At 35.7% G+C, this 18,675-nt stretch overlaps 1 protein-coding gene across 2 annotated transcripts in view; it reads left to right on the top strand.

Annotated features, from left to right (window-relative positions):
* The window catches only part of robo1 (roundabout guidance receptor 1), a 586,207-nt gene that overhangs the window by 189,637 nt on the left and 377,895 nt on the right, over window positions 1-18,675 (top strand). For both annotated transcript variants that reach the window (XM_081728089.1, XM_081728088.1), the window contains exon 2: window positions 17,211-17,519. In XM_081728089.1, the coding sequence (XP_081584215.1) occupies window positions 17,211-17,519 (309 nt within the window). The remainder of the gene's footprint in view (window positions 1-17,210; window positions 17,520-18,675) is intronic.

The raw sequence follows: 18,675 nt of genomic DNA, 5'->3' as shown, positions 1-18,675 counted from the left end.
ATATATATATATATATATATATATATAATTCATGAGGATTTAAGAATAGTCTTCGTAGCTGGACCATGAAATTCCTCAACGGCTGACAATGTTCATACCATTATTGTGTATAATCACACATAACTTTGACATATGTACCCTAATTTTTTTGTTAGTTTACGTTTTGTTTGAAAGAGTATATATACTTTTACCGTAGTTTCGTGTAACTTTCATTAGATTCTGATGGTAGCCTTTGGAGTGAGATCATGAAACTCTTCAAGGCTGACAGTTTTTTTTAATATCGTGATTAACCGACTTTATTATGTGCATGCTCACGCATGATTTCAGCATACAAGCACTGATTTTGAGTATTTCTTTTTAATTTCAAAAAACATATTTTCTCGCAGGGTTTTTTTTTTTTTTTTTTTTTTTTTAATCAAGATCTGGTCATAGTGTTTGGAGTCAACACGATGAAACTCCTCAATAGCCGAAAGTGTTAATACCGTGTGTATGCTCATATATAATTCCGAAACGCGTAGACCAATTTAAAATATATACTTGGTCATTGGTCATGCATGTTTCGTAGGCCGACCCATTTTATACGGATAAAATTAAGTATTTTGGAAATAGGAAATGGGACGAAAGAAATGTTGGAAACATTAGATGCACTGAAGAAAGTGTAGATACAAAAAGTTGGGGATAACATAGAAACTAAGGAAAACCGTTCAGAAGATACGATTTTTTTGTAAAGTAAAGCAGTATCGTTCAGAAAGTCAGAATGAGTGACATGTCCAAATAACTTTAAAACAGAAAGAAGGAAAAAAAGAACACGTGAAATAAATGAAATGTTTGTATTTCTATCCCTTTTTTCATTTGTGCAGTCATATCGTCTGATTACATTTCTTTTTCTAAGTTTTTCCATTTCTCTCTCTCTTTTTTTTTCTCTCTCTCTCTGGTGTGCGACAGTGTGTAAATACCAAACGGAAAGAGAAAGAATTCATTTGAGAATTTGTGAAATATCTACTGGTACTGTCCTGGTGGTAGTTGGGAAATGGCTGGTCGCCTACAATACTGCGGGTGCAAGTATAGATATACCATACAGGCTTTTAGTCCGACAGTGACCTCCTTTGCTTTTTGTGTTTATATATATGTACACACACACACACACACACACACACGAGTGCAGGGCTTTTATATATGTGCTTTTGAAGATAGGTCTCTTCTTTACGAGATGCCGACGGCAATTATTTAAAGTTGGACAAAGACAAACACAACTGGCAGGCACCCTTCGTACAAATAGTCAGAGAGAAGATTTCAGCAGCGCGGCTTGGGAGCTTATTAAAGTAAAATATGTATGTATGAACAGGATGGAGGTACAAGAAAACAATAAGACGAGCTCAGAGGATGTAATGAAAATGTAAAACTGTTGATGGAAGCATTTACGGTAATCTATCTATTGAAAAAGAACTTTTAAAAATTATCTCTATTGACAAAATGTTATTATTATTATTATTATTTTACTTTGACTGTCAAAATACTCAGTAGTCAATAGTATAGTCATAGTCATGGGCGCCCATTCTGAGTGGTCATGGATCCAAGGGCCCCCAGCCAAATTTGTTTGAGTACCCCAGAATCTGGATGTTTTTACTCGGATTTTTGCTAGAATATTTGATATAGAAATACCCTGAGTGATATATATATATCCCCTAAAGAATTTTTTTTTTTTAGTTTTCTTTAAAAAAATCACTCGAAAGCGCTGGGAATCCGATGGATTTCTCATTCAATGACTGACATTAAAATTACATTAACTCAAGTTCCGAACTCGCACGTTTGGGCTCCCACATATGAGACCGGGATCGGCAATGACTCAGAAGAAGAGCGCTCATCTCTGGTGCATGAGGTCCCTAATTTGATCCCAGTCCGTACCAAGTGCCCTTTGTGGTAGACAAACACTTTTTTCTCGGGGTTTTCATGTTTCCTTCCAGTTTCGTCATTTCACCAGTGGTAGACAAACACTTTTTTCTCGGGATTTTCATGTTTCCTTCCAGTTTCGTCATTTCACCAGAGGTAGACAAACACTTTTCTCTCGGGGTTTTCATGTTTCCTTCTAGTTTCGTCGTTTCACCAGACGTAGACAAACACTTTTTTCTCGGGGTTTTCATGTTTCCTTCCAGTTTTGTCATTTCACCAGTGGTAGACAAACACTTTTTTTCTCGGGGTTTTCATGTTTCCTTCCAGTTCGTTATTTCACCAGTGGTAGACAAACACTTTTGTCTGGTGATTTTCATGTTTTCTTCCAGTTTCGTCATTTCACCAGTGGTAGACAAACACTTTTTTCTGGGGGTTTTCATGTTTTCTTCCAGTTTCGTCATTTCACCAGTGGTAGACAAACACTTTTTTCTGGGGGTTTTCATGTTTTCTTCCAGTTTCGTCATTTCACCAGAGGTAGACAAACACTTTTCTCTCGGGGTTTTCATGTTTCCTTCTAGTTTCGTCGTTTCACCAGACGTAGAAAAACACTTTTTTCTCGGTGTTTTCATGTTTCCTTCCAGTTTCGTTATTTCACCAGTGGTAGACAAACACTTTTTTTCTCGGGGTTTTCATGTTTCCTTCCAGTTTCGTTATTTCACCAGTGGTAGACAAACACTTTTGTCTGGGGATTTTCATGTTTTCTTCCAGTTTCGTCATTTCACCAGTGGTAGACAAACACTTTTTTCTCGGGGTTTTCATGTTTCCTTCCAGTTTCGTCATTTCACCAGTGGTAGACAAACACTTTTTTCTTGGGGTTTTCATGTTTCCTTCCAGTTTCGTCATTTCACCAGTGGTAGACAAACATTTTTTCTGGGGGGTTTCATGTTTCCTTCCAGTTTCGTCATTTCACCAGTGGTAGACAAACACTTTTTTCTTGGGGTTTTCATGTTTCCTTCCAGTTTCGTCATTTCACCAGTGGTAGACAAACACTTTTTTTCTCGGGGTTTTCATGTTTCCTTCCAGTTTCGTCATTTCACCAGTGGTAGACAAACACTTTTTTCTGGGGGTTTTCATGTTTTCTTCCAGTTTCGTCATTTCACCAGAGGTAGACAAACACTTTTCTCTCGGGGTTTTCATGTTTCCTTCTAGTTTCGTCGTTTCACCAGACGTAGACAAACACTTTTTTCTCGGGGTTTTCATGTTTCCTTCCAGTTTTGTCATTTCACCAGTGGTAGACAAACACTTTTTTCTTGGGGTTTTCATGTTTCCTTCCAGTTTCGTCATTTCACCAGTGGTAGGCAAACACTTTTTTCTGGGGGTTTTCATGTTTTCTTCCAGTTTCGTCATTTCACCAGTGGTAGACAAACACTTTTTTCTGGGGGTTTTCATGTTTTCTTCCAGTTTCGTCATTTCACCAGAGGTAGACAAACACTTTTCTCTCGGGGTTTTCATGTTTCCTTCTAGTTTCGTCGTTTCACCAGACGTAGACAAACACTTTTTTCTCGGGGTTTTCATGTTTCCTTCCAGTTTTGTCATTTCACCAGTGGTAGACAAACACTTTTTTTCTCGGGGTTTTCATGTTTCCTTCCAGTTCGTTATTTCACCAGTGGTAGACAAACACTTTTGTCTGGTGATTTTCATGTTTTCTTCCAGTTTCGTCATTTCACCAGTGGTAGACAAACACTTTTTTCTGGGGGTTTTCATGTTTTCTTCCAGTTTCGTCATTTCACCAGTGGTAGACAAACACTTTTTTCTGGGGGTTTTCATGTTTTCTTCCAGTTTCGTCATTTCACCAGAGGTAGACAAACACTTTTCTCTCGGGGTTTTCATGTTTCCTTCTAGTTTCGTCGTTTCACCAGACGTAGAAAAACACTTTTTTCTCGGTGTTTTCATGTTTCCTTCCAGTTTCGTTATTTCACCAGTGGTAGACAAACACTTTTTTCTCGGGGTTTTCATGTTTCCTTCCAGTTTCGTTATTTCACCAGTGGTAGACAAACACTTTTGTCTGGGGATTTTCATGTTTTCTTCCAGTTTCGTCATTTCACCAGTGGTAGACAAACACTTTTTTCTCGGGGTTTTCATGTTTCCTTCCAGTTTCGTCATTTCACCAGTGGTAGACAAACACTTTTTTCTTGGGGTTTTCATGTTTCCTTCCAGTTTCGTCATTTCACCAGTGGTAGACAAACACTTTTTTCTTGGGGTTTTCATGTTTCCTTCCAGTTTAGTCATTTCACCAGTGGTAGACAAACACTTTTTTCTCGGGGTTTTCATGTTTCCTTCCAGTTTCGTCATTTCACCAGTGGTAGACAAACACTTTTTTTCTCGGGGTTTTCATGTTTCCTTCCAGTTTCATAATTTCACCATTATTATCATCGTCTCCCTCTGCCTATGTAAGAATGCTATTTGATTTATTCATTTTTTAACAAAATAGTTCAGCATGATATAATCCAACAGAATCAGTAGCTTCACCAGCCTCTTTCAGAGAGGTTAAGCACCCACAAATAAAGATGATGCCTCCCCTTTTTGACAATAAGAAATGTGAAATGGAGTCCATATGTTATTTCAAAAAGATTACCCTTACATTGTCGATCTCTTACTCAAAGTGTATATGGGCTACGTGATACCAGGATCTAAAATTGTAATTTCTGGTTGGTGTACAAGAACAACTAAACTAAGTTCTTGGGTGCAGTAGAAGTCCCACGCTACAAGAAATATCGACCAAATTAATTTCAATCCGTGTTTATTGTATACAGAACACAGAAAGAACTTGCAGGAAAGTGCTGTTCTATAAAGCACAAAAACATCAAACAAAACTGAAAAGCAAAGAATTGGATGTGTACTTTTGACGTTGTTGACATGGTATGCATTGTGTAATTCGCCCAAGTTAATTGAAACTGTTTTCTACTTTGTAGAAGTTCAAAGAATATGCGGGTGGGACTTTGGTTCAGTATACAAGCGGAGCGTTTTTTTTTTTTTTTTTTTTTTAAATAGAGAAACGTTGACACACACACACACACACAGAGAGAGAGAAAGATAGGGAAATACTGAGAGAGAGAGTTTTTCATCATATACGTTTTGCCCGTTTGTTCTTTTTAGTCTTTCTCTCTTTTAAACGCATACACAAACAGACATAGGAGAGTTTATTTTCCACATTTCCTTTCCCTCTGGAAAACTCTGGAAATAATCACGTCAATGCTGCAGTGCACAGCAGTACACAAAAGAGAATTCATCTATATTATTACCGGCATTGCTGTGTCCAACCACGCATTCTAATTAAGAGAACAACATACATTAACAGCGCATCAAACTAGAGGACCTATATATATATATACATACTATGTATGATTTTTCGTTTTGTTTATTTGCTATTTGATTTGCGTTGTGTGTATGTATGTATATCCACAATATGTAGAATATTTCGAACGTGATATGTGTGCACTGAAGTTCGTATTGTTTGTTCACATAATGCAATTTCATTTAGTGTGCTGGTTCGGACATTTTTATATTGTCCTCTGGCAATTAAATTTTGTTAAGTGGTTTGTTTTAATTGCAAAAGTCATATGTGTTTATGACGAAGAAGCTTATGGTAGAAAGCAGGTAAAGAAAGGAAAATAACACTTGAAAATTAATTTGGTTTCCCGTCACTTGAAGCAGTGATAGATTGCTTTTATCTTATGTTCAAAAATATTACGTGTATGTGATTGCACCTGTGAATCGTTGACACCTGGCATACAAAGGTTCCATACGGTTCTCTATTGATGATAATTTACAAAACCGTACGCTATAATTAATAAATTCTTTCCCCCCTCCCTGTGTTATTATTTTATTTGTTAGCAGAGTTCCAGATGCAGCCGGAAAATAATGCCCAGGTTTTATTCTCGAAATATTCATAATGAAAGAATTGCTTGCACGCTAATGACATCTCTTGACTTCATATAAAACGCAGCGCAGCTAGCGACAGTTATTAGCCTGACAGTGGTCTGTTGGACATTAGCGTGGTTGACAGACTGAGACGTGTATCGTGTACAATAAGAGTTCAGAATTCTAAATATTTTTGCCTGGATATTTATGCAACCCGCAATGCTTAACTTTCGAAATTTGCATATTAGTGGTACTTTCGACTTTGCTTTATACTAAGAATGTTGGATCTTTCAATGTATAGTATCTCCAAAACATTTTGTACCTACTGATGAAACCATGAACGCAGACGAAGCCAGAGTTCCTAATACGGAAGACGAAATGAATAAATTTTGGTTAAATACTTATATTTAAGATTCCTTAGGTGCCCCCCGTGACCAAGGCAAATGAGAAGTATCGCAACTTCTATTCACGTGATGCTGACAATTTTATTGTTTCCGGCACAAAGTTGACAGTGATGCGTGATGGATTGTGAGTAGTCTATATGCGTGCATATGTGCGTTTATTTTCCTTTGTCGGCATTTGGTGTGTGTTTTTCGCGACCAAGTGATACGCATTGCGTATTATAGAAAACAAACTTTCCTCTTCTCTTGTTTGTATGCATGTATACGTATATTTCATGTATTTGTGAACACACACACATACACACACACACACATATATATATATATATATATATATATATTGTACTACTATTTCATGCACAAGGCACTACTCCGGTATAAAGAATATATTGCATGCTTTCGTACCTTGCCCTCTTCCATGACACTGACGAATTGCTTCCCTATATATCGTGACTCGAAAATAGCTTGTATTCGAAACAAATCTACTTTCAGGGTGGAAGGAATGCATTTAATTTGAAGAATTGGCCTTGTTTCTGTGTCGATGTGCATTTCACATGTCAGCATTCCAGGCTGCAATAACTCACGGAGTTTGCTGGAAGTGCTGTGATTTTCATAGTGAGAAGGGGTTCTTCTCGCTTTCACTTTCACCCCAACCCCCTTAGCCACTGTGTGTCTCTTGAAGAGTGAGCGTGTGGAAGGAAGGAACAAATTCCCTCTGGGTTATGCTTATGCAAAACTGTAACTGTGCTGAGAATAAAGTGAATCCTGAAATTTAAATCAAGATAGGTTATTGCATTTTTAAAGTGCAACTTGAATCCATTGTTAAATTTTCATGTTTTGTCTAAAGCTGTCTATCATACTGATGGAAAGGGAAAACGGTAGTAAAGCAGTTACCATCTGTGCAGAGAATCCTGAGTTCAGTTCTAAGCGAGTGGATTTTGTTTATTTAGCATACTAATCGTGGATTTTGTGAGGTATCCTTTATACTCCCTCTCTCTTTCCATTTCGTCAATTTGCTCATTTATTAATCTGGATTTCAGTGACGCATCTAGCCGGTTCAGGGGGGCTAGGCCCCCAGTTTTCTGAGTGACAAAAAAAATTTAAGCTCTTATTTTTATATTTTTTAAAGTTTATAGAAAACTCATGATATACATGTCACAAAATAGGTTCTGACAGCACCTCCTCAGTTTTTACCTTCAAGATCCGCCATTGCTGGATTTATAATCCGTCTTCTTTGGCTTATAGGAAATCATTCAGTGAAGAAAGTATGAAAGCAGAAGCTCCTTAAACAAAGATTTTACGTACACTACTGCTACAGGACATAACGGATAGAATTTTAGCTAACAGTTTAATTTCGTTTCACTTACTACTTTCCATTCAGATCTGTTTGTACAGTCAACGACAAAAGTTCTTTGCGTTTGATAAAAATTAGTTTCGTAAATAACTTCAGAATGGAAGGACAATTTGAGTACAGGTTTTCAGTAAATTAAAAAGAATGTAGTTTTTTGAACGTTTCAGTCTTGAAACTCGGTGAAACGATGTACAATTGGAAAGGTTTCTTGAGACCCGAGTATGGAGCTTACCGAGCATGTGACAGGCGCACTACGCGACACACACCCTTGTCAGCAGTAGTACGAACTCATAGATTACACTACCATCTCATATGGGGGGAGGGGGGGAGGAGTGAAATTTGCACTGAGAAAATACTGATAACATACGTTGAACATGGACGGTGTTTTTCGTTTAAAACGAGACAGCTTCAACATTATGAACAGAATTTTACCGTTCATGTTCAACCCGACCATGTCAAAAAAAAAAAAAAAAAAAAAAAAAAAAAAAAAAAATGAAGTTTTTCTTAAAAACAAAAACTGAAAAGTCATGCTTTTACTGAAAGAATGTCTGACATTCAATAATATTGATATGGTAACCCTAAGCTAATGGAAATTTACGCTTACTGATTACTATTCAATATACCCCTAGAAATGACAAACATGTTGCTCGGAATACTCCTCCGAAAGGCCACTTCCAGTTACAGGCTTCCTTATGACCATTGTCATTGGTAAGAAATAAATTGGTTCCCCTAATTTGTCGTTAAGTGTGTGTCGAATGTTGAAACTTCACTAAATCTGAAGCAAACACATACCCTCCCCCCCCCCCAAAAAAAAAGTTCCGTGAAATCTTCCTCAAAGAAAAACTCCCTGTCTCACAGCTGAGCATTGTGTTTTTGAGCATTTTTCCTCCAAGGGAAAGCAGAAAGCATTTCCACATGCGTCAGTGATCCTTGCATTCAGTACAATAGACCTTTATTCATATGTGTGTCACCAAAGTTTACTAATTTGTGAAGTTCTAAATCTTAATACCAATGATCGCATGTTGTAAGAGAAATGTGTTTTGGATGTATAATAATTTATGTGAGTGATAGTTGTTGCTGTAATCGTGGCACTATCACGCAGCTACAGTATTATTTTTAACGTATGGGCTGGCACCACTACTTGCACTCGAGTAGACGTGAGGACCTGCCTGTTGACCAGGGCCACAAGAAAAATTCTCTACAGTATGTTCCACCGTTATTCCCAAAATAAATTTTACCAAATGGGAAGAACTTTTATTGCTGACTGTACCTATGTATTATAGTTTCAGGATTCTCGATCGCCATCTTCATTTTAACTGCTGTAACTTTCCATCTACTGCCTTTTCGCTGTGAACTCTTCAATCAACTTTTCAACTATAGAGTTTCAAATTTCCATGCTTTCGTTTTTTTTTTTTTTTTTTTTTTAATCTTTAGTATGTACTCTTTGATAATGAGAAAGGAAATAGATATAGATAACTTATTTATAAAGAGAAACATGTCTATATTAATTAATGTCCTGCTGCTAGTTAGGAGATATCCACGTTTGCAATAAGGGTTATTGATTCAGAGAATAACATCGTATTTTCATCATCCATTGTCAACTTACTGGAGAATCTTTGTCGTCACAAAATATAATGTATGCAGAGAGGGGGAAAAAAATCAGACAGTATGAGCGAGCGAGCAAGAGAAAGAGACAGAGAGAAATGAAGAGAAGAGACTAGCAAAACATTGTTGGACGAACCAAAAGAGAAACAGAAACAGTCCAAAAAAAAAAAAAAAAAAGTATAAAACAAACCTCGAGGCTAAATTTGCGAAATGAATCAGTTTGTTTCTGCTGCATAAATTTTCCAAATACTGGAGGCTATTCTATTATATGTGAATGTATGGGATGGGATAGGATGCGAACGATACATATGATTGTTAGTTGAATATGTTTCGACAAGCTTACGTTTACCTTCCCTGTCTCTTTCCCCTTCGTCCGGGAGACAAAGGGACATTTGCTCGCATTTATGTCCACAAGCATCGTGTTACAAGCATGACTGTATTCAACACACAGCGGGGAAGGACAAACACTGTAAGTGAAATTGTATGTAAATTGTCTACATTTATAGCTATATATGTATATCTATATGTCTTCATCATGTACAGGTCTTCAGAGGTACACCACATTTGCAAACGAACATACTATGTAAACAAATATCAATGTGAAATGGTAGTGTTTTGATGAGCATTGCGTTAATTGAAGTTCTTACCTTGTTTCTTGTCGTACCATGGCGTCAGTAATTTTTCCCAAGGCATGATTACAGCGTTGCCATTAAAACAACATGTAACGACTTCGAGTAAGAAAAGTACTGTTCTGTTAGAAGATCTTCTTGATTTAGGATTTAGATTTCTGGGCTTTCGGCAACTATAGCCATGTTAGCCCGTCACGTATGAGGGATGGCGTCGCTCGGCGATCACACTATCCGAGCAAAGGGAAGGAAGAAAGGATTGGGGAAGGAAGGAAGCGGCCTGGGACCTATATGTTAGGTACCACCTCGGCATTTGCCTGGTGTGAATGAAGAAAACCCAGAAAAACCTCATTCAGAATGGCTGGCCTGAAAAAAACGTTTTACAATTTTTCGACCGAGTGCTCCCATCAGGAATCGAACCCGGGACTGCACACACCGAAGGCGAGAGCATTAGTGACTACGCTACACGGGGCCACTTAGATCTTGACTCTTCTGCGCATGCCAAATTTTATCAAAATCATTTTGGTCCAAGGAACAGAAATATAAATAACAAATTGGGAAAAGTAAAGCATTTTTTTTTCTACTTCCAGGCACAGTTTTTGATTATATGTAGTGTTGAAAGACAGATACAGCAAATAATCGAAACAACAGCCAAATGCAGTAACGCTTTGAATAATATTTGGATTTTTCTTCTACAAGTAAGGTACAACTTTAAAGCGCCTTCGCATTATCAGTGCGTTTGTTCGTCAGACCAAAGCACTAGAATTACGCTGTCTCCACATTATCCAAGCGTCTGCATGAATGAAAAATGTTGCGAGCAGGGCTGATTTTACTATTAGACATTTTTATCCATATAATTGCTGCAAAATACTATACTGCAACTCTTTGAAGTAGCTTACGAGTTGCACCTTAATTAAAAAAAAAAAGGATGGTTCCTGTGGCACATGACTCTGTAGATAATGTGAAGATGTTGAAAGTGAGTAAAGTACAGTCATCCTTGTCATGCAGCAAAATAATATAACAAATAACTAAGTTGTATGTACGGTATGCAGGATAAAAATAAATTTAAAGACTGAGATAGAACAAAGGTAGCTTGGATACATAGAAAAAAGTAAATTTAATGACAAAGATGGTCTGGATACATAGAACAAAAATAAATTTAATGACAAAAATGGTCTGGATTCATAGAACAAAAATAAATTTAATGACAAAAATGGTCTGGATACATAGAACAAAAATAAATTTAATGACAAAAATGGTCTTGGATACATAGAACAAAAATAAATTTAATGACAAAAATGGACTGGATACATAGAACAAATATAAATTTAACGACAAAAATGGTCTGGATACATAGAAGAAAAATAAATGTAATGACAAAAATGTTCTGGATATAGAACAAAAATAAATTTAATGACAAAAATGGTCTGGATACACGGAGCAAAAATAAATCTAATGACAAAAATGGTCTGGATACATAGAACAAAAATAAATTTAATGACAAAAATGGTCTGGATACATAGAACAAAAATAAATTTAATGACAAAAATGGTCTGGATACATAGAACAAAAATAAATTTAATGACAAAAATGGTCTTGGATACATAGAACAAAAATAAATTTAATGACAAAAATGGTTTGGATACATAGAACAAAAATAAATTTAATGACAAAAATGGTCTGGATACATAGAACAAAAATAAATTTAATGACAAAAATGGTCTGGATACATAGAACAAAAATAAATTTAATGACAAAAATGGACTGGATACATACAACAAATATAAATTTAACGACAAAAATGGTCTGGATACATAGAAGAAAAATAAATGTAATGACAAAAATGTTCTGGATATAGAACAAAAATAAATTTAATGACAAAAATGGTCTGGATACACAGAGCAAAAATAAATCTAATGACAAAAATGGTCTGGATACATAGAACAAAAATAAATCTAATGACAAAAATGGACTGGATACATAGAACAAAAATTAATTTAATGACAAAGTGGTTTGGATACATAGAACAAAAATAAATTTAATGACAAAAATGGTCTGGATACATAGAACAAAAATAAATTTAATGACAAAAATGGTTTGGATACATAGAACAAAAATAAATTTAATGACAAAAATGGTCTTGGATACATAGAACAAAAATAAATTTAATGACAAAAATGGTCTTGGATACATAGAACAAAAATAAATTTAATGACAAAACGTCTGGATACAGAGTAAAAGTTCATTCAACAACTAAGGTAGTCTGTGGTACACAGGTCATAACTATGATAGTCTACGTACGCAGAACGAAAGTAAATGGCTAAGGTGGTAGGCTATATCGTGAAAAAGCCATTAGCAAAAAGAAAGAAAAAGAAAGAAGAAAAAGAAAAAAGAAAGGAAAATCACTACTAAGGAGAAATTATGATGTAGAAGTAAAATTATATTTTCCAAAAAAGGAGAGAGCGTTAGTTAATGTTTAAAGGAATGGGGTAAAAATGAAAATCTGTGATGTCGACTATATACCTACAAGTACCTCATTGTTCCGGGCACTTTTGAATCATTCAGTAGAGAGGAAACGGAAAGAACTAGTGGTACAGCGTCGCAGAAAGAGAGAGAGAGAGAGGAATGAAGAGGATCCGTATAACAGGGATGATGAAAGTGGTTGTTTCAAGAGTATGGGGTACCAGGGAGAGAAACTAACCAATCCACCCTCTGGACTCTCAGCTCAACCCTTTCTCTTTTCCTTGTGATGGCAAAAGCTATGGTTAATTCATTTCTGAAACTCCAGACCCTATGAATAATAGGTAATGACCGCGAATTATTAATGATCAAAAGAGAGCCGAGAGATGGCGCCTGTGTTGCGTATTCTGGATTTTTTGAAACTTGTCGCTCTTTCTAAAAGTTAACAAGCATAAGGGTTTGGTAAATAAAGTGTACAATTAGAGTGAGGTATAAAGAAAGGCTTTTTGGTTGCATTCTCTCCTTGTATGTCTATTTTCAAAGGCTTTTTTTATTCACTGATTTTTATGGCATTAAGGTCGTTGTTCATTTGTTTCTAATATGATAACGAGACTTTGTTTGTCTTAGAAACTTTACAGCCTATCATGATGTACTTTAGTTATTATGATTTGCCCCTTTACATGTGTAGTCTTTTCAAAGTTTTAAAAGATAAAGTTTAAAATAGCACTCCTTCGACAGACTTATTGAAAATGAAATCTTTAAGTTTTACGTCCAACGGTTATGCCGGCTATGCTAAAGGAGACGGTGATGATGAGAAATGAATGAAATGGTGGAATGAAGAAGTGGGAGGAAAGGGAGATCCCCGAGAAAACTTACGCATGTGGTGTTTTTCCACCACAAAGCTCACTTGGCGCCAGCAGGGATCGAACCAAGAACCCCCCACGTACCAGAGGTGAACGCTCTACGACAGAGCCATCGCTGCCCCAACCGCTTTATTGTTTCTCCTTTTTCTATATACCAGTGGTTCTCGATGAGCTAGGGCATGATGTATTTCAGGAAGGTACGCCGGGGATAAATCCTGGCGGCCCAGAAATCCTCGAAATTCCTATTATTCTGTAAATTTAGTCCAATTTTATTGCTGATTTTACAAATGTCAATATAATTTATCCTCATATTGAATTTAAACTCCCTCAAAATAGATGTGTCCCAATTGTGAACTTTTTCTTGCTTGCACTGCTTATTTTATTCAAAGGATTTGTGGCTGAAGGAAATAAATGAGAGAAAAACAGTATGTAAACAAACAAACAAAAAAAAAATGGTGAAATTCAAGAAACAGAAATAATTAAAAGAGAAAGAATTTTTTTTTTTTTTTTTTTTTTTTTAAATCTAGTGACATTTGTATCAAGATATATTTTCAAAAGAACTGAAATATTACAACACTGCTTTTAATATTTCCACATTAAAGCAACATTCTCTTCTTCAGATAGATACATGTTCATTAGAGTACGTAATGATATGCTCCACATTAAGTATTTGCTCCGAATACACATAAAACAAGCTCCACCATTCTGCAGATATTGTCCACAATTATGTGTAGATCCCTCCAGTACTGAAATAGTTTAAAGTTTTTCGAGCATATTAACTAGTTAAAAAAAAAATGGAACAATTACATGTCCCGAAAAATGTTCTCGGGACAGTTAGCAAGAAGACCGGAGTGTTCCGGTAATATCTGTCTGACATAAATACGTAAGAACATAAATAAATGCATAAGAAAATTAAAAAACGAGAAATGAAAAAGTTATGATATGATAATAACTACATATTGGTCGGTACCGGATTTACAGTGATTACATCACTTTTGAAGCATGCAAATTCTGCTGTATCAATATTGGTATTGCGTTTAATTCATGGGTAAGATTTACTACTTCTGTATCCTTTTTAAAAAAGAAAAAAAAAACATCATGCGAATAAAATAATAGTCTGCTATGATCATGAGTCCTTTACACACACACACACACATACACGAGATATACACATGATATAAACAATAAAAGATAAAATAAAACAACCAGGAAATAAAATAGCAACCTATAATTTGAAAGGAAAGGAATGGTGATGAGATTTTAGCTTGAGGCTTCCGCTGACGGAACTTTGTAACAACGGTTGATGAAGACGTGGTAACAATAAGAATTAACGTCTGATTGCACGATGCCGTCAATTCAAAAGGTATCTCTTTCGGACATTCTTTTCGATTTTTTTTTTTTTTATCCGGATGGAGACGAAGGGAAGAGAAGAAAAGGAAAGAGATAGAAGAATAGATGAACAGACAGAGGACCGAGAGGACCACATTCCTTTATTGAAGCAAAAAGCTATCTGAATACCATAAAACGAGTCATGGTGTGTGGTTAGAATTTGAACTATGTTTCGAGTTGTCTGTTTGTCGCTTTATCCATTCTTAGAGTTCACGTATACGTATATATTGAATTTTTTTGTTCTTTAAATGAATATTTCGGAGTTTATACGTTAATTCCTACGCTAATTAATATTATATTTTCGAAATTCCTCATCTAAACATGTAATATAGTAATATATGGGCTATCAAAGTATGTTACGGTTTTTCTGTTTCTTTCTGTATTCTGGGACTTCCAGAATTTTTTTCTTTTTTCTATATGTGTCCAGTATGTGTGTGGACACTCTGATACTTGATATTAATATTGTTATTATTTGAACTTTTCTTTTTCTTTTTCATTCTTCTTCTTCTTCTTCTAAGCCTTTTCCCTGTTAATATTTGTGATTGGGTTTTTGGATCGCTGTCCTCCACCTGTTTCTATTTTGTATCATATTCGCTGTGACACTACACTGCACCATATCGTTTTTTAACACAATCTCGCCATTTTCTTCTTTGACCGGCCTCGGGCTCGTTTCCCACCCAGGGCCGTGCCGTGAGGGGGCGACGGCTCCGGGCGCTGAAGTAAGGGGGGCAAAAAATTCAGGAGAAAAAAGGAAAAAGATAGGAAAAATTGCTTGGAATATATGTATGGGGGTGCCGTCGTATACTCTCACCCTGGGCGCTGATTTTCCACGGCACGACTCTGTTCTCACCCACTCTTGTAGCATCTACACGGTGAGCTACGTATTCCAAAGGTCTTTTCGCCCAAACTATCTCAGTCTTCTTTCTTGCAGTTTTTCTACTACTGGTCTCAGCTTTATTGTTCCCCGGATAATTTCATTCTTAATTTTGTCCTTTTACAGTTAGACTGCATTTTCCTATTTTTCTTTTTATGTTTACTACAAGCTTGTGTTCTTTATTAGGTCTGTACCTCTTCTTTTTCTCTGCTTATTACTGCGATGTCCACTCTGTTATTGCAGTATCTCTTTGTCGGTTAGTATTGTTCTATTCGTGTTTGTCTTCCTTTTAGTATGGTTTCCAGTAGATATTTGAATTACTGAGAGGATATCTATCAATCTCCGTAAAAAGACAGAAGTATCGCTGATAAGTATGTTCATGTGGGGCGGCTGCAAAATATACACGACGTGTTGATAATCGTATCATTCTCCCTGTGAAAATCCATAAATTTGCATAATACTGAACACTTATTGTGGACAGAGAAATTCCCACGTTCAGTTTGTAACTATTTTGTAGCAGATCATTGATTTACGGACCAAATATGTTTTTTTTATGGAGAAGGTATTTTCTGTCTACTGCATCACAGAATTACTTTCAAATTGAGGAAATGTTATTAACTGTGTTAGATATACATAAACTGGGCATAATTCTGTCCGTTATGAAGAAGTTACTAAAACGATGGCACGAGGGAAGGCAGGGAAGGAGATTGTCTGTATCCTAAAAAAAGAGAAGGCTCTGACCCGTAGTAATAATACATTTATTTTTGTCGAAACGAAAAATCTGTCCTATCCTGAATGTGTCCGCTTAGTAAGGCTTCACTGTATCTTTTATATATATGTATATATATATATATATATATATATATATATATATATATATATATATATATATATAATGATTGATTACTATGCTTCTGTAGTTTTAGATATATATTTTTTCAACTTTTTATTCATTTTACCAAAAAAATTGGTTACTTACCAATAAATCTTCTCGTGAGAAAACTAAATATTCTGGAAACGTATCGGAGCAAGCTAGTTCCATCTTCACTGGTAAGGTAGCCAGAATAAAAATGGATCAGAGAAATATGGTATGGAAAAAGGAATACACACCACCAAATAAATATATCTTGAGAGATGGGTACTGAAAACTACGACGAGAAAAGCAACATACAACATACACACAACGTAAAGCAGGTTAATGTGATAGGTTCAGAAAAGAGAGAGAGAGAGAGAGAGAGAGATTAAAGAATCATTCTTTATTGATAAATATAAACCGGATTGAAATCTAGATTTTGGTAATATTGATAAAATCTGGTTACCTACCTTTGATATATATTTGATCTGTCAATAGTGACGTAACATAGACATCGCACTTCCTTCAATTCAGCTCATTCTTTCACACTGTGCTCTGTTCGTGGTTTTTTTTTTTAGTACCGACCTCTCATGATATATTTATTTGGTGGTATGTTTTCCTTTTTCCATACCATATTTCTCTCATTCACTTTTATCCCTGTTACCTTACCATTGAAGACAAAACTAGCTTATTGTTCTATGCGTTTGGAGGATATTCAGTTTTCCCAAAGGATGATTTATTAGCAAGTAACCAATTTTTGTTAATTTAAATAATCATTCCATGCTTCTACATAATTTTAATATTTATATTTATTTATTTATTTATTTACTTTGACTATGGCTTATATTTTGCATTCACGGTGATTGCAACCTTGGGAGTAAACACGAGCAATTATTTATTTATCCTAAAATTTGTTTTCTTGTAAATTGTGTTTAAAGAGTACTAAATTCATATTTTTGTTCTATTTCTTGTTGCAGGTCAGTATAGATCGCCTCGAATAACTGAACATCCCTCGGACATCATAGTGGCCAAAAATGAACCCGTTACTCTAAACTGTAAAGCTGAGGGCAAACCTGAGCCGATCATTGAATGGTACAAAGATGGGGAACTAGTAAAAACAGCTCCAGTGGACCAAAAATCCCACCGAGTTTTGCTTCCTGCTGGTTCCCTATTCTTCCTTCGTGTTGTGCATGGAAAGAAAGAACAAGATGGCGGTGTTTATTGGTGCGTTGCGAAAAATGAAGTTGGAAAAGCGAGGAGTAGAAACGCCACTTTGGAAGTTGCTGGTGAGTACAGTGATATGCTTTACTTTTGAATTATACTGATTTATTCAATGATTATTCCTTTATGTATTGGAGAATTTCACTTGATAACCATTAGAAAGAACAAGAAAAAAGGAACATACGGTTCTCTTTCAAGCAATCTGTTTCTTCGATTGTTGATATAATTATAGTCAACATAGACAACATAAAATCTTCCTTCAAGCTGCTTTAAAATGTGCTAAATATGAATGGAGTTGACAGGCTTGTGCAAGAGAGGTTAGTACTCTCTTCTTCTTCTTCACACCACTCCTGTTCACAAGTAAACTTTGATTGTTGTATCATTGCATTACCTCACTATACTCCGCGTCACTCAAATTGGAGTATGGCATCAGCAATAAGCTCGCAGTGCGCTGTTACTAAACCTTCAGGAAGGGAGGAATCTAATAATTCATAATTGATTTTGTTCGTATTTATAGACATTATATAAATAAATAAATAATGAACGATTAGATTCGTCACTGAAGGTTTGACGGTAAAGTTGATTCTGAATTTTTATTATTGCAGATTAACGTTCGTGTTCCTCCGCGGCGAATTCGTTCTCTAAATTTACTAGCCTAAGAGACTCCTAAGTTATCAATTGTTAAGTGCTTCCCTGTTTCACAGACTAGCGCAAGCTTATAACACACTTTCAACATTTTTACTACTGGACGAAACTTTATAAAAATCAACTGAAGAGAATATTGTATTTGTTTTTTTTTTCTTTTCTTTTTATATTTGTGTTTTCAATATTGATGTTGGTCAGTTTTAGCCAAATGGCCTTGTGCTGTTTAGTGAATAAATAAATAAATAAAGAAATAAATAAGATCGGATTAAATCCAATGTTCCGATCCTAGTTTTAGATCCCACGATTGTGCCCTGTAAGCTAAAGGAGAAGAATTATTAATGCAAGTGAATAATTATGAAAGGATTGATGGAATGGAAATGTGGGGGAAACGAGAGAATTCGAGAAAACACATACAATGTTGTCTACCACAAAATTACATAAGCTGGGATCAAACTAGGAACACTGTACTTCTCAGGTGCGCACTCTACCTCTAAGTTACCGCACAACTACTGATGCTACTAAGATAACCTGATTTTATAATTTAAAATAAGAAAGAAACAAAAAAGACAGAAGACA

The sequence above is a fragment of the Thermobia domestica genome, chromosome 10, assembly GCF_964235325.1.
Source record: "Thermobia domestica chromosome 10, izTheDome1.hap1.1, whole genome shotgun sequence".
In the NCBI taxonomy this organism is placed as follows: Eukaryota; Metazoa; Arthropoda; class Insecta; order Zygentoma; family Lepismatidae; genus Thermobia; species Thermobia domestica.
Note: the sequence above shows the minus strand (reverse complement) of the source record. Positions and strands in the feature narration are given on the sequence as shown.